The following is a 16420-nucleotide window of genomic DNA, read 5'->3' on the forward strand; positions in this document are numbered from 1 at the left end:
GCAGGAAAAACGAGACATCTTTAAAAAGACGCTCGGCTCTTTTAGATATAGAGAAAAGGATACAATCGTCGGATGGCCTAGCTTGCAGGGCGGCTGAAGGTGGCGAAGACGGCCGGCTTCTTCAGGGTCCTTGAGCTCGCTAGAGGATGCCTTCTTCGACGGCGATGGCTTTTCTCAGGAACAGCAGAAGCGTGCAGCTTGCTGAAGATGAAATGAATCAACATATAAGCCTGGGAGAGCTCCTTATATACACCATGGCCACGCCCATTCTGGCGGGTCATGACGCAATGAGCGCGCGGGCGCCTCTCATTGGAAGCGGGTTCAGCCCCGCTCTCCCATAGGCTTAAGCAGTTCTCTCTGAGCGAACCAATGAGCTGCTAGCTAGCCCGCTCTAGGTCTGCCGCAGAGGAACTGCGTTGTGTATGGAAACAAAATTATGAAATAATTTTTTGGCTTCAATATCTCAGCAAAGATGAATCTTTCCCGCAGCGTAAGCTAGCTTACGCAATACGAGAGAACCTCTCGTAAGAGAACTCTCAGTATGGTTTTACTGTGGAATTATGAGCGGCAGAAGAAAGTGCAGAGAGAGAGACAGAATCACTTTATTTTTCTTTGCTCCAGGTGGATGCATTTCTTTTTTTCTCACGGGGAATATGCTAATTCTTCCATATACTCTAAACAATGTCATTTTCTTTCAGATAATTTCCCTCTATTCCTCACCCATACCTCTCATTAGTCTTTCTGTTCATTCTCTCCACCTGCCTCTCTCTCATCTAATTAATTTCCAGCCTTCAACCCTGTTCATCCTCTTGTTCCATGTCTCTTTCCCACTTCTCCTCTCATTTCAGTGTGAATTATTACTTTGTGTTCCCCACAAGCAATGTATTTCACAGTACAGTAAACACTAGCGGTCTCCCTCAACTTCACACATCAATCTCTACCTGAAAAACACATAAAAATCCATACCACGCTGTGCGTTTGTCTCTTATATGCGCACACTGTCAATAAAGCGGCCCTCATTAGGTTCTAAGAAGCACTCAGTCTCATAAGATCTTTTTTCAGGTCGAGTGTGTGAATTTCTGGGTGACCTCATTGCAGACTGATCGAGAGGGGATGAAAGCTGGAGGCTAATCATGTATCATTCAGAGGAATCTGTTCAGAGTCACTGACCATACATCTTCTCTCAGCAGTGAGGGAGAAACAGCTTTGAATCTTGAGAGTAACAGCAAGATGAGAGGGCTTTAGGCACTTGCATATGTTTAGGGTGCTTTAAGATCCTTTCTATTTCGATGAGCAATCTCGAGAAGTTACTTGGTGTTCACATACTATATATAGTGTCTACAAGCACTCAGTTTGTTTCATTTTAAGGAGGTTTTGGTTACTATAGAATTTTTAGACAGTCCATAGTATGCGAACAGTAACTTCTTTGAAGATGTAACGCTTTTAACCAGTGCATTCTGGGATTTTACAATAACAGATTGCTGCAGGTTTGACACATTTCTGTAGGCCAAAACCCACAACTGCCATTTTAGCACCTCCGGCTAAAGTCGTCCTTAAAGCAACACCAAGTAACTTTTCCTCTGCGGTCGCCCTACAGGTTGGAAGCGGAATTGTCCATTACCGCTGTCGTAAATACTTTAGCCTACCGCATCCTACTGTCGCACGCACGCTCGCTGTTTATCCAGCACCGGCTTTGGAATGAACGATGTCCACAGACAAGGTAGAGTATGTTGCATGATTTTATGAAAGTATGATGTGTTGTGACATCAGAAACGAAGAAAAACAAAATAATAACTATTGTAACGCTTGACGTAAAGCAAGTCAAATTTGTAGTTTTCTTATGTCTCATTAGAACTACAGAAACTCGACCCGATCTGGCAATCTTACATAGCGTGGTTATAGCAGATATAGGACCGCAAAGCGGAGGCATAAGTGCCTTTCACCCTGTTACGACTTAATGAACCACTGAAACGAGTTTAGAAACATTATTTTAAGGTAAATAATCTTACTTAGTGTTGCTTTAAGTCAATGTTTTTTTATGGGTTTTGTTTAAATGCTTGAAAAATGTCTGTGGTTAACACAAGCTCAAGAAATGCATTGCTCACATTTTATTCTATGGCATAAAATACATTATACCCACTTGTGATTTTTTAAAACCGTTTATTTGTTTTGACAAAGGCGGTTGTTAACAAATGGCTAAATGGAACTACAGAAGTTGTCAGGGACAATTAAGCGTCATCACAGTTAAACTCATCAGCTGTGTCCAAAACTCTCTTGAGTAGGTACTTATTTTGATTAAGTAATTACTTCACGACTGCTAAAAAAGTTTGTATATAATATGAGTGTGTGTAGTATGAATGTAATCCGGACGTACTAGATTCGCCATGTTGCCCTTGTCATGTGACCTATCAGCGTCAGTTACGTCGATTCACCTCCAGTCATCAATCCTCTCCTGTGGCCTCATGGGATAGTAAAGTGTCCATCGTTTGCACACTTCAGAATCTCTGCGGAAGTAGTGGGTCATCCGGATACTTTTTGCCTACTTTTTATGAGTTCTGTGAATTCAGACATACTGTTTTTCGTCTGCTATATAGTAGGGAAGTATGCGATTTCAGATGCAGCCTTCTACTCACTAAAGCCTCATTGTTTCACTAGCGCTCTTGCAAACTATTCTAGATCAAACTGTCAAGGGAAAATGTTTTTAAATAAAGACTGAAAGTGTTGTCGGAAGATTATTAATGGTGACATTGAAGTCATGCAACCATGTTGTAGTTCGTTTATAGCCTGAGCTTAGCGTTTTACTTTTGGCGATTGTATTTAGGCTTTGAACTTCATAAAAGTTGTGTGAACATTATCATGTGTGACTGAATGACTGCCTCCCCCTTATTATCAGCATCACCCTGTCACTGAAGCCCTTCGCCAGGTTCCCGACTGGAGTGTGTGTGAGAGAGAGAGTAGGCTAAGTAAGTAAAGTTTATTTCTATAGCACATTTAAAACAGCTTGCGCTGACCAAAGTGCTGTACATAGTTGTACTGGCCACAGGGTAATAAAACACATGTAATAGAAATACATTTACAAATACATTTAGTTTAGGCTAAAACAACATTACAGAGAGACAGCAGGTTAAAACACACTTAGCAGGAAAAACATTTAAGATGCCTAAAAGGCCAACATAAAAAGATGGGTTTTAAGTCTAGCTTTAAAAATATCAATATGGGGGGCATTTCTGATTTCGGGTGGCAGTCGGTTCCACAGCTGAGGGCCAGCAACAGAGAAGGCTCTGTCACCCTTCCGCTTTAGCCGGGACCGTGGGACATGCAGCAGGCCCTGACTGGAAGATCTGAGGGCTCTGGGAGTTGCTTGGAGCTGAATGGTATCTGCTAAGTAGCTTGGGGCCAGTGCGCGTAGAGATTTAAAAACCATTAGCAGTATTTTAAATTGTATCCTAGACTGGACAGGAAGCCAATGCAAAGAGGCTAGGACGGGTGTGATGTGTTCACGTTTTTTTGTGTTTGTGAGCAGTCTGGCCGCTGCTTTTTGAACCATCTGAAGCCGTGCCACTAGAGTCAGAGGGAGACCAAAGTATAGAGAATTACAGTAGTCTAAACGGGAGGTTATGAAGGCATGAATGACTTTTTCCAAATCTTTGAATAACAGAAAAGGCTTGAGTTTGGAAATTATTCTCAACTGATAGAAACTGGATTTTACTACAGCTGATACTTGTTTTTACTAAATTGAGTTCTGAGTCAAAAATAACGCCTAAATTACGTGCGTGAGTTTTAAAGTATGGTGCAAGGGGACCAAGGTCAGCGGTGGTGGCAGTTTTTGATCTTGAGGGGCCAAAGATGATAACTTCAGTTTTGTTCTCGTTCAACTGAAGAAAGTTGTTCATTTTTTTATTTTTTTATTTATTCATTAGCTAACGCTTTTATCCAAAGTGACTTACAATTGCTATGCATGTCAGAGGTCGCACGCCTCTGGAGCAATTAGGGGTTAAGTGTCTTGCTCAGGGACACATTGGTGTCTCACAGTGGATTCGAACCCGATGTGTCTGCGGGTGTTACTCATCCAAATTTTGATTTCTTTTAAGCAGTCTAAAAGAGGTTGCATTGAGTTGCATGATTTTAGTGGGATGTATAATTGGGAATCATCTGCATAAAAATGGAAAGTGACGTTAAATTTTCGAATACGTTTTCCTAGGGGGAGCATATAGAGGCAGAAGAGTACTGGGCCCAGAATGGATCCCTGGGGGACACCATGAAGCACAGGTGCAGGGGATGAAGAATACTGGCCTATGTTAACTGAATAAGTTCTTTGATGGAGATAAGAGTGAAACCAGAGAGAAGGGGTGCTGTAAGAACCCGTACAGGCGGCGCATGATGAGGCACACCTGAATGGAATAGAGCCTCGTCATCTCCACGCTTCTCCTCGGGAGAGCGGTCTCTTCTCGTAAGCCCAGGAGGGGAGCAGGGAAGGATTCCCGCACTGCTAAGCCATGCAGGGGTGCAAGCGTCGCCGCCGTCAGGCTGAGAATGGCCAGGACCCTTTACGCTTGTGAAGATGGGCCGCTGAGAAGCCGCAACCCCTCGCGCCTCAGACCCCCTTTACCTGGACCAACTCCTCGGAACACTGCCTTTCCTTCACGTGCACCAGCACCGCAAGGACACCAGATCCCCTGTTTATTTCGGACACTTTTATCCCCATGGACGCTTCCCCTCTTTGGACATTTAATGTTAATTTTCAGTTAAATAAAAGCCTCTTGGAGGCCGGATTCCAAACCCTCTGTCTCTGTCAGTATCATAGACTTTCTTTGGTCACAGGGCTCATTTTCTGCAATAATCCAAAATCCAATGGAAAAATCATTTTGGGTTTTTGTTGCGGGAACCAGAGTGATGCTAACATCCAAAAATACATTATCACTGCAGTGCTCTATTGCAAACTGGCAATATTAAGCTTAAAGAAGCACACTGTCTCAAAGCACCACCGGCACAGCAAAGTCGAATGGCTTTCTGGTCCTGCCAAACATCTGTTGCCATTTCGTTTGCAACACTTAATCAAAGTAGAGCTTTAGGCCTACGCTTAAGGAAATATTTTATGCCAGAAACTGAGCCAGCTCTGTAATCAGGTGCCATTTAATTATGTGACTTAAGGAGTGAATGCAAAAAGCAGAATTCATTCATTGTGATAGCTCATACCTGGTGATCTCCTCCTTTAGAGCAGCAGGATCTGGTGGGTAGAACTTCACCCGCAGACACATGGTGAACGGAGGTTGTGCTGTGTGGAGGGGAAAAAAAAACATAAGATTAACATCCACACTGAACAAAGTGTTACCTTTATCCAGTAGTTCTCAACAAGGGGCCCGGGGCCCACAAGGGGGCCTCAGCAAACTTGCAAGGCAGCCGCAGGATGACTTAAATATTTAAATGAGTAATGTTTATCAATATATTACAATAATCTTACTCTAAATTTAAATCCTAAAAAAAGAATTCATATAAAAAAAATTATATTCTATTGTTTTATTAAAAGGACACAGTTCTGGAATACAAAATCACAAAATGTTATTAATTAAATATATGAACAAAGTTCAGTACAGGAGATATCTCTGTGTATTTGTGTTGGACAATGGGGTTTGAGAACCACTGCCTTAATCAGTATTTTAGTCTTGTCAGAAAATAATATTTTAAACACCTTTAAAAACAAGTTTACTTAAAAGCAACACGGCATTAAATATTAAGTAATTTTGCAATATATATGAATATGCAGAGAATATATCAAGAATTACGTTTCTTACCCCACTGGCATTAAACATGAATCTAACACAATTTTAAGAGATTTATGATTAAAACATGAGGAAGCAATCTGCCAATGGGCTAAAAAAAAATCATAAAATATTTACTAAACATTATTACTGTAATACGAAATAACTTATGTAACAGTACTTCAAGTTAAATACTATAATTAACTATTATTTTGGAAAATGTGTACTTTACCCTAGTACTACTAAAAATTAATGATTGTACTGTTTTACTCTGTTATGCCTAATAATTTCAGTTTGACCCCATAGTACAAAAATTACGCAGGTCAAACAACATGTCAAACAACTATAAAATCTGCTGTTCCTGAATTTAACTTCAACATCTTATGAAGTAAGGAAGATTGTGATTAAACAGACTATTTTACAAAGTTTGAAATTAAAGTTACTTTAATGAGAAACTCTCCAGTGTCTCATAATCTCATCAATCTGTTCTAAGGCTAAGAAATGTTTCAACTTTTAAAAAAAACTTTTAAGTAGGAAGTAAAATTAAATGTGGAAAGATTTTTTTAAATTCGGCTTTTAAATTACTAAAAACTCAATATGTCAGAATAATTTCTCTGTACCTTCTACAAAACTGTCTATAAAATCAAGTTTTGCTTCTCAAGTAAATGTATCTTGCTTCAAGGATGACAAAAATACTGATTAAGAAATGCATTGTTTCTTCATTGTAGTTTGTGTGAGATCAGAATCATATAAGTGAGTGTTGAGTAAAGAACGTTCACACCAAGAACATAGTTTTAGTTCAATCACCCCAATGTACAAGAATATGCAAGTCCACACCACAACTATAACAATAAGTACACAGAGAAACAGATTTTACCGAGCTGACATACAATAAAACAGTGGCAGCCAATCAGAATTCACCTTGAGCATTTAAAGCGGCTGACATAACTGCAGCACGCGTTTATAATAAACAGAACCCTATTGTGCGTTGGCGTGGACGCTAATATAGTTATCGTTATAGTTATCACTCTTGATGTGAACGGGCCTTAAGCGCATTTCATGGCCAGTTAAACACAAGCAAAGTTCACCACATCATCAAATGACAGCTCCTATTTAAGAACACACCATTTGTAAATGTATAGTACCCATGAATCCCATTAGCATGCTTCATTACAGTCACTATAGTGATGATGTTCATAATTGCTCCTTTATGGAATCTAGCACGCTATAAATAAGATCTGACTGGTGATACTTACATTTCATCTGCTTAGAAATTGACTTGGTGAACTCCAGCCAGTGCTAAAACAACAGAAGAGAGAGTTTTAATTCACACACACACATTTTGACAGATCACATGCACACACACATATTACATCTATATTTCATCTAACACATAATTACACAGGAGCAGGTGGTCAGTGTGGGTAGATGTACAGAGATTTTATGAGTGTGAGATGGGGGGGAAGGGTAGATTTATTAATCATTTAATCTCATTTCTTTCTTCTCCGGAGCGAAACATTAGCACATCTTCGACGTCACGCTGAGATTCTATCACTGCTATTGTGTGCAGCCCTAGATAAGCCAAATCAGCCAAACAGAGCCATTGGATTTATTTAAGAAAGAAAGTATTGTGGGGTTTTAGTGCCAGTAGGCTAATGTCTAGAAATAGCATCAGGCTATTGGAATTTGATTTCAGATTATAGCGACCTGAAAGCTTTTTGGACAATATTTCCCATGCCACATTATAGTATTCTGGATTGTTGTCTAATCTGTGGCATATTTTGTCAACTAGAAATGTTCTGAAGGGAATTGTGAGCACTTAGCAGACGCTAACGTCGTTCCATTGTGTCGTCTACTGACGGGCATCAGTTAGATGTCCTCATTATTATTTATGTCACTCAATACGAGAGGCTCCCAAAGGGGGTCAGTGAAAAAGACAGATTATGAAAAAAGAAACTCTAGAGTATGTATGTAAAGCCTGTACACTCTCAGGTTTGCGTTTAGCAGACAAAGGTCAGTTCAGGACAGATCTCCAATTCAACAGGATTTCATTAGAGAGCTATACAGAATGTTTATTAATATTTAAAAATAAATAAAAAATAGATTACAATTTTGAAAATTTACATTTAATGTAAATACTATTATCTATTCAAAATATTTAAACAATTAGACAAGTCCATAATGACATTTCTTTAACTTACACTAGCATTAAATGAAAACTAATTCAAAATATTAATAATAGTACATTAATAATAAATAAAAATAACACTGATTTTAGGACAGGTGTTTTAGATATTCTTTTCACTCGAGTATAACCACTGACCACATTAATAAAGTATATTGTAAACCGTAACAGTAAAGAAACCACAAAAAACAATGACTACAATCCCATTACCTCTAAAAGCATTTTTAAATCAAGTTAGATTAATTCGATATTTACATTCTGGAAGCAAAAGTGACAATTCTGCAAGTTTAGCCATATTGACATTGACTATATGAAACATGGAGCACTAGGGTAACTGGCAGGAGTCTGTTCCTCACACTGTTTCTTGTGTCTTGTAAGGACTTGTGTATTACTTCCTGTCCCATGTGCCATTTTGTAGTCAGTTTGTAGTTTTTCCCGTTGATTTGTAAAATATATATATATATAAAAAATACATATACTGTATATATATATATATATATATATATACGTGTATATACTGTATGTATGTGTGTGTGTCTGTGTGTGTTAGTAAATGGACTTGAACTTCCATAAACCTGCAGAGTAGTGGTCTGGATTCAAACATTCTGACACGCGAAGTGAAGCATTCACGTGACTGGAAAAAAAGTAAGGCTTTGTTTTTTATTGATCACGTGTTTCTCTGAGAACAATACGCTTCATGAGAAATTACGCTGCGTACGCATTGTGTACGCGCGTACGCGCTTTGAAGCTACAGCGTCATATGTAACATCCCTAACTGTACGTTCACACCGCCGCCGACTTGAGCGTCAAAGAAGCTCTGGCCGCCCTGTCAAGGAGGCTTGTCAAAAAGTACGGGGAAGCTTGTTGACGCTTTGGACGCTTTGAACGCTCTGACGTTGCAGGGAGAATAGAAGTGTCACAACATAAAATGTAATAAACAGAAAAAAACTAGCAATACATTGAAGAAACATTTTATAATGACAGCATTTTTATAACCGTTTTGGTCACATTTGGTCGGGGAAAAAAGAATAGTTAGCTATTATTATTATTATTTGCGGTCAAACCGGTGTCGCCGTGAGCAAATTAATTGCATTCCCGCTTTAAAACGAGCGTTCGTAAATATTTCAAATAAAAGTTGCGCTCATGCGGTCCCTATAAGCAAACAACGTCATGTCATAAAGGATAGGAAACCCAGCAACGGCGATTATTAGCTTCTCTTTCCATTTACATTGCATGTTTCTCCGGAATCAGCCAGCGCGAAGGAGGTCTATATTCCGATTGGTTGCTGGCGTTTTGCCGCTGCTTGCCGCTGAACCAGGTCACAGCTCATTACCATAAAGTTGAGCTTCTTTCAACTTTCTGATTGACGCTCAAAATGCCCAAAACCCGACGCCGATGGATTTGACGCTGCTTGCAGCTGAGAAAAGCCAGCTTCCATTGAAAATGAATGACTTCCGGCCGCTTTGGAAGCTCAAGTCGGCGGCGGTGTGAACGTACAGTAACATAAGGGCCTGGCCTCACATGATTTACAATTTTCAAATCTGTCCTTCTAGAAGGTTCATTCCATCAATCACCAGCGCTGTCTCTTTACTCCAGTATAACCCTGAGAGTCAGTCTGACCAGTGCAGGATCAATACAAACACAGCCCTCCCAGAACACGCATGAATTCATCACTTATTAGGCATCACAACCAATACACTCTACGAAACGAAAGTCACTTTGAGTATCCTGACAGGTGAAGCTTTATCGTCATAAAAAAGCTGTGGACATGAATGCAGAAATGATGAATTGGTGCTGCGCATTACCGTTGACCTTGGACTGTTCGACACGAGCCACATGGCGGGACACTCACCCGTTGTTTATCCGGATCGACATATCTAATGCCAAAATAGTCCTTCTCCAGCAGGTTTAGATGGTGGCAAATGAGGTCGAACAAATACTGGCCTTTGGCATCCCTCTGAAAGACAAAGAGAATAACAAACGATCAATAGAGCAGAAGTTTATTATTTGTCTGGGTATGCATTTTATTTTTGGACCAAAGAAATAGGAGGAAGGACTGAAGAAGACCAGCCAAATAAAACTAAAGTTTAGTGAACAGAAGGCTGAGATGGAAAGCAGGGGATTATAATTACTGATGACATTTTTATTATTATTATTATTCTGACTCCTTTGGAGAGATTTCGTATACTGTATTCAATATGAATGCAGAGAGTCTTGGAATTTCCATTTCATTTCCATGACTTTTTCATTCATGATAGGATTTAAAAAAATAATGTCAGAGACGGGGAGACTGCTGTGCTGGGATTCATTTCTATTTGTATGCCAGGTACCAAGCGGAATTGCTTGATATAAGCATTTATTATTATTATTAATGAGCAAATGTCTCCAATAAAACCCACAACAAACAGACTGATGTTATGTCATGTGCAGCAAATCTACTCTAAAATATTTAATCGGTTAGATAATACTTTATGTAAGCCAGAGCAAAACTAGAAACATTTATGACTTTTAAATGTATCACTCGTTTCATTAACTTTTCAAAGCCTGGATATCACAAATGACTGTAGAAACCTAAGAGTCTGTCCGAATAAATGCTAAGTTAATAGTTTACCAACACTACATGGATAACCCACACACCATTTTATCGTTATTTTGTACACTTAATAGGTCATTTGTAATGGCACACAAATTCTACAATGTTCCCTATCAGTCAGTCACGTTCCACGTTACATCGAATGACTGACACATTAGGGTCTCACTTAAGAGCCCAATCACCTTTGAGTGGTAAGAAAACGGGCCACTGGACATTGGCGAGTGAGATTTGCATGGCTAACCATTCCACCAGACATACGGATATATAACCTTGCCGGCAACTCACTCATGCAGGTTTGTGCTGAGGAGTTGAGACGGGATCCCGGGATTCAGCAGGTGTTACAGGGTCCTTCAGGGAATGAGGGTTATGACAGTAACCAAGAGTCTCGGACTTTTAGACCTCACTATATCATTTCAGAACTATATAAGCTCATTATCTCAAACGGTTCCTCATCAGCTCAACAGTTCTTCATAACTAGAGAAAATGAGTTGGGAGAAGAAATGAAATTCCATAAACCTGAAGTCACTTTTCCTCTCTCCACCCACCTCTAATATCGCTCTCATTTGCATTCAGAATCTATTTTCCCCTCAAACAAACAACACCGTCTTTCGCTTTTCGCAATATTTTTTCTCTGTAATTGTATGAAATCAGAGATTGAAGTGCAAAGCAAGACAATTCACCCCCAGTAGCAAGTCTTCAGGCATGAGTGATTTGTTCTGGATTAAGACTTACTGTAAGAACTTGGCAAGCCATACGCAGCCTATAGACAAATCATTCTGTTATGCTGAGCTTGGGTCACAGTACGCGTACAGTAGGTGTATTATAATGTATAGCATTTCTTTGAGATCTCATCTCGTGTTGCTCTTTCAACTGAACAGTTCCCTCTATAAATCATTATATTTACATGCAATCTGAAGATACGAAAGATCTTAAAGAATCTGTTAAAAAGAATACATTTATTTAGATGCACGAGAATCTCTTCATAAACATTGTCAATAGCTATGTTTCCATCCAAAGTTGCAAATGTATCTTATGCGCAAAATATATTGCGTAAAGCATTTGCGAATAAAGCGGCGTTCCCATCCCATGTGTTCAAGAGAACAATCATCACTTCCTGGGAAATTGGCACAAAATATGTCTAATAAAAATGGACGTTGCTAGCCTGACTTCGTCAAACTCATATTCTAGTCAGAATGTGAGTCTGATACTGCTCCATAGGGCTTTGATTATGAGGCGTGTCTTAACCGAACCAGGAAAAAAAAAACTCTGCACTCAATTGGATAGACCTACAACCAATCAGAGCAACGCAGTAAGTGTTTTTTTATGAGCTACACAAAATTGTCAACAGAACTCAACTGCACGCACGCTGGAAGAAGTAGTAAAATAATGAGTGTTGCTTCTTTTACTTGGTCCTCCAAAAGTGCGACCAAAGGAGAAACCACAACGACAGCAGGGTTTTCATTGCGTCCCATTTTCTTAGCGACCATCGGAGCCAGCTGATAAATTTAACTTTTGCCGAATCCAGTAGGAAGGACGGCAAACACATCTTTCCGATCGACAAATGCCTTGATTGCAGTTCTCTGTTCGTCTTTTAAAATGAATGCGCTGTCGATTTCTTTTACAACAGACGCGATAGCGGGATCTCTACATCTCAGTTCTCCAGCGGCAGTCATCTCTGAGGGAAACCAGTTCAACCCAAGCGCTCTTTGATAACGTGATGATTACGTAACTGCAGATCATCTGTCCATCATCGTATAAAGCCCGCCCTGGCAATTTGATTGGCCCGACGATTTCTGAACCGATCATAATTACTCCTCAATGGAGCGAGTCCAGACCGAACTTCCCGACCAAAAAATATTGTGGGCGGGGTTCGGGCTGGCATCCAGGCTAGGACATTGCTGCAATTAGGGAAGAAAATGTGGCTCTTTTATCCTGAATGATAAATGAACGCGCAGGCGAAACGCAACAAATGCTGTTATGTTATCTTGTGTTCAGATGCTGGTGTTTGTGAACGCAATCATGTGAGACATTTTCAATGACATATTTAATGACTTTGGCTCAGGCATTTCAGAATAACTAAAACATTCGAGATGAAACTGATCCGCTGGTTAATCCAGTTATCTAATCACATCCTCTGTTGAGGCAAAAATATTTGGTTGAGCATCGAGGGATTTATTCAGCAAATGTGTGTTGCATCGTAGGTTATGTGCATGTCTTCGTTCTTATCCCATAAAAAATTATCCGACTTAATTGGAGCGCATACGTTTTTTTAGACTTGATGTGCATCCAGCGTTTTTTTTAATGTGATATCCAAAACTTGCATTAAAACAGCTGGATGTAAACTTGGCTAGTGACAGAAAGAACTGAGGTGAACGGTCACTCCGCAAGCAGAATGTGTTCTGTACCTCTCAATCACAAAACCTCTGGAAAGCCTTTAATGGTGCTCACATAATGAGATCAGCTAACAGACAAGCAACATATTCAGCCAAATTGAGCCTTTCAGGCCCTCGTGTCGAGTATGAAAAGGGAAAAATATAAAGGTCAAACACAAAATACAGCATTTTCATCAGCATTCAAAGCCATTTCTAGTTCGTAAATGTTGTTACAGAGGAGCAGTTTCTGACATAATAACACTATTTGAACTTACTAATGTTATTTCTGTGTAGCTCAAGGAAAGAAAGGCAAGGAGAAGGGCAAACGAGACTCATGCTGGTTTGTTTACTCTTGGAAATATCTTTTAGAGTTTTAGAAGGAGCAACAGACATGGGAAGAGTCATTCAGTAGCGATGCCTGAGTGGAGTGACCATCTGGCTGTGTGACCCCAGCACTTAAGAGTGTCTCACACACACACACACACACACACACACACACACACACACACACACATACGGTACAGTATATACAGAATATACACTCAATGAAGAGCCTGATTGCTGATACCATATTCTACATCTCAAATACACATTCCATTTCTCATTGCAAGTTCTCTGTGAAACAATTATAAAAATCTTTCAGTAGAAAACTTCTACTGGTTCTATTTTCGGATAAACGAGCAGATGGAGGGCAGTGGACCATGAGCGCATGCGTCTGCCTGATGCCAAATAGAACATTCTGTGGGTGTCTAGAGACGGCTGGATAGCTGTATAACATACAGCCTTCACGCAGGACTGCTGGAACCCAATGGGACTGCCAAAGGGGACAAAAAAAAGACAAAGCGGTGCACCTATTTGAGAACAGGTCAGACCAGCCCCGCATAGATGCAGAGAGAGCAGAGATGGACTAATCTCAGTGAGCGGATAAGGTGAATCAATGATCATTATTATTATTATGATAATAAAATAATATTATTAATAATATTTTTATTATAAATAAAATAAATTAATTAATTAATTAACATAAAATGAAAATAAATTAAAAATAAATTAATAATAATATTATTATAAATTAAATTAAAAAAACTAAAAATGAAAAATAAAATAAATAAATATTATTTATTATAAAATCATTTATTATAAAATAAATGATCCATGCTTCTTTAGAGATGTTACTTAAATCACCTGTATATACCAGGTCAGCAAATTAAAATCTTGTTATATTTATATCTTATCCCTAGTTTCTAAGAAGATGCGCAAATATATATATATTTCCAATTATTTCTACATTTGCCTTCAATCAGCCATTAGGTGATGAAGTGGTTAAGGCCTGACAGAAGAACCTGGGGTTGAGTCTTTGGCAAAATGTGGACAGTGATATACACATTGATATTCTCAGGGCGAGTTACTTGTCAGCACTCAGACAAAGGCCCAAAGGATTATGGGAGAGCGCGAACCCCTGTCACTTCTAAGCAGGTTCCCAACTGAAGGCCCATAATCCATTATGGCATGCCTGCTTACTAGACCAAGGCTAAAACAGGCAAACACTCACAAGCCTGTAACACACATACACACTTCTATCGAACTGAATGTGACTATGATTGAGCATTACTCATCAATTGTTATGGGAGATTTATGTTCTCCTTTTCACTTACACTGTCTCCAGAGTTAGCACTAAAGCCACATAAAGAGGCTTTGAATAATTCCACTTCCCCAGTACACAAGAAACAGAGCAAATGCACACTATTCAAGCCCATCTTTTTATATGGTGGAGAGAGCAGCACACGAAAATCCAGGAAGCCCATTCATCATCTAACTGAGATGGCTGGACAACACTCATTGTTCATCAGGGTGAATGTGTAAGCAGCCACTTAGCCAGAGAGAACACAAAGGCAAAACCATTTATCTTGCACAGCTCTTGGATAATGAGAAGACTGTATCGGACGTAGCAGTGCTTTTAGTCAATGAAACATCACACCTTCAACCTTTACAAAGAGCAGATGAGGGAGGCCGTTTCATATTCGGCATCATTGTGGACTGCATCACGATTAAAAGCATTACATTAAAGCATTTTGATTTTATTTAAAACATCCGCATTCATCTCAATGGCAGTTTCTCAGCTGATGCAGGACTCTCATTTTAAAACTGCTATATTGCTCATGGTCACTCAGTTTTAGGCATGGATATTTGAGACAATTACTTAGCCATAGGAAAATGACGTCATGACAACAGTGATTGGCTGATGAAAATGCACAAAATGACTATCTTAGCTGTGACCTCCAAGAGAGCACACAGGGAGAAATATAGTGAAATACTATTACATTTAAAGAGAACTGTTTAAAATGTCATTTATTCCTGTGATGCACAGTTGAATTTCCAGCATCATTACTCCAGTCTTCAGTGTCACATGATTCTTCAGAAATTATACTAATATGCTGATTTGCTGCTCAAGAAACAAGAATGAAAATGAGTCAAACGTGATATCAATGTTGAAAACAATTCCGCTGCTTAATATTTTAGTCCAAATCGGAAAAAAAATATTTATTTTCAAGATTCTTTGATGAAGAAAGTTCAAAAGAACAACATTTATTTGAAATGGAAACCTTTTGTAAAAGAAAAGAAATCTATTTAATGCATCCGTAAAGAATAATATTACAGTAAGTAATAATATAATACTATTATTATATAATAATGTTAATTATTAATTAAAATTCTTAAGAAATCTTACTGACCAAAAACTTTTAATCTGTGTTTGTGTGTGTGTGTGTGTGTGTGTGTGTGTGTGTGTGTGTGTGTGTTTATTCTACTATAATATTCTTCCTTCATCACTGTCTCTTCATAAACATCTTCTCTCTCCCCAGCTTCATCTCCCTGTTTCCTGCAAACAAGCAAAGAATCTGTAATTGCAGGATCTGTGTTACTGTGAGAGAGAGGAAATAAATCTAAATGAAGGGGGTTAGAGAGATTTGGCTGATTAAACCTGATGTTGTATTTCAGCTCTGTTTAGAATGATGGACTAAACATCCACATTTGCAGAGCGCTCAAAGGTCCCTGCTGTTCCCGTCAACACAACGATGGTTTGATTCCATTAACTCCATCACACGTGATAAATCCTAGGCTTTCAGTAATAATCTGAAGATGCACTCATCTTTAGAGATTCATTATTGAGCAAACGATACATCTGCATTTCCTTTTGAACCAGACAACTAATGCTAACTTTCTCTTTACTAACTGCAATGAAAATTGATTTTATTTCTCCACATACTGTACATGACATCTATAGCGTCATTACTTTCTGGAAATTACTTAGATGGCATCATCTATACGTAGTAACATCATGTGTTACATCCTTCACACAAAAAAAATAGATCAAATTTGAAATCAATGGCATTTATGTAGAGTATAACATCACTGTTTTCCCACAACTGGTTACCACCCCGGATGTAATCTTTTAGTCTTTTCAGAATAAAACATTGTTTTATGGTATGGTGGCATGCTATAAAAGATTGAA

General features: G+C 39.0%; 1 protein-coding gene across 2 annotated transcripts in view; it reads right to left on the reverse strand.

Moving 5' to 3' along the window:
• The window catches only part of LOC130088870 (FERM domain-containing protein 5), a 134019-nt gene that overhangs the window by 37708 nt on the left and 79891 nt on the right, over nucleotides 1–16420 (reverse strand). For both annotated transcript variants that reach the window (XM_056255850.1, XM_056255857.1), the window contains exons 2-4: nucleotides 9797–9901; nucleotides 7016–7058; nucleotides 5197–5275 (exon numbers count right to left, since the gene is read on the reverse strand). In XM_056255850.1, the coding sequence (XP_056111825.1) occupies nucleotides 5197–5275; nucleotides 7016–7058; nucleotides 9797–9901 (227 nt within the window). The remainder of the gene's footprint in view (nucleotides 1–5196; nucleotides 5276–7015; nucleotides 7059–9796; nucleotides 9902–16420) is intronic.

This window comes from Rhinichthys klamathensis, unplaced genomic scaffold, assembly GCF_029890125.1.
Source record: "Rhinichthys klamathensis goyatoka isolate OS25496 unplaced genomic scaffold, OSU_Roscu_1.1 h1tg000005l_1, whole genome shotgun sequence".
Taxonomy (NCBI): Eukaryota; Metazoa; Chordata; class Actinopteri; order Cypriniformes; family Leuciscidae; genus Rhinichthys; species Rhinichthys klamathensis.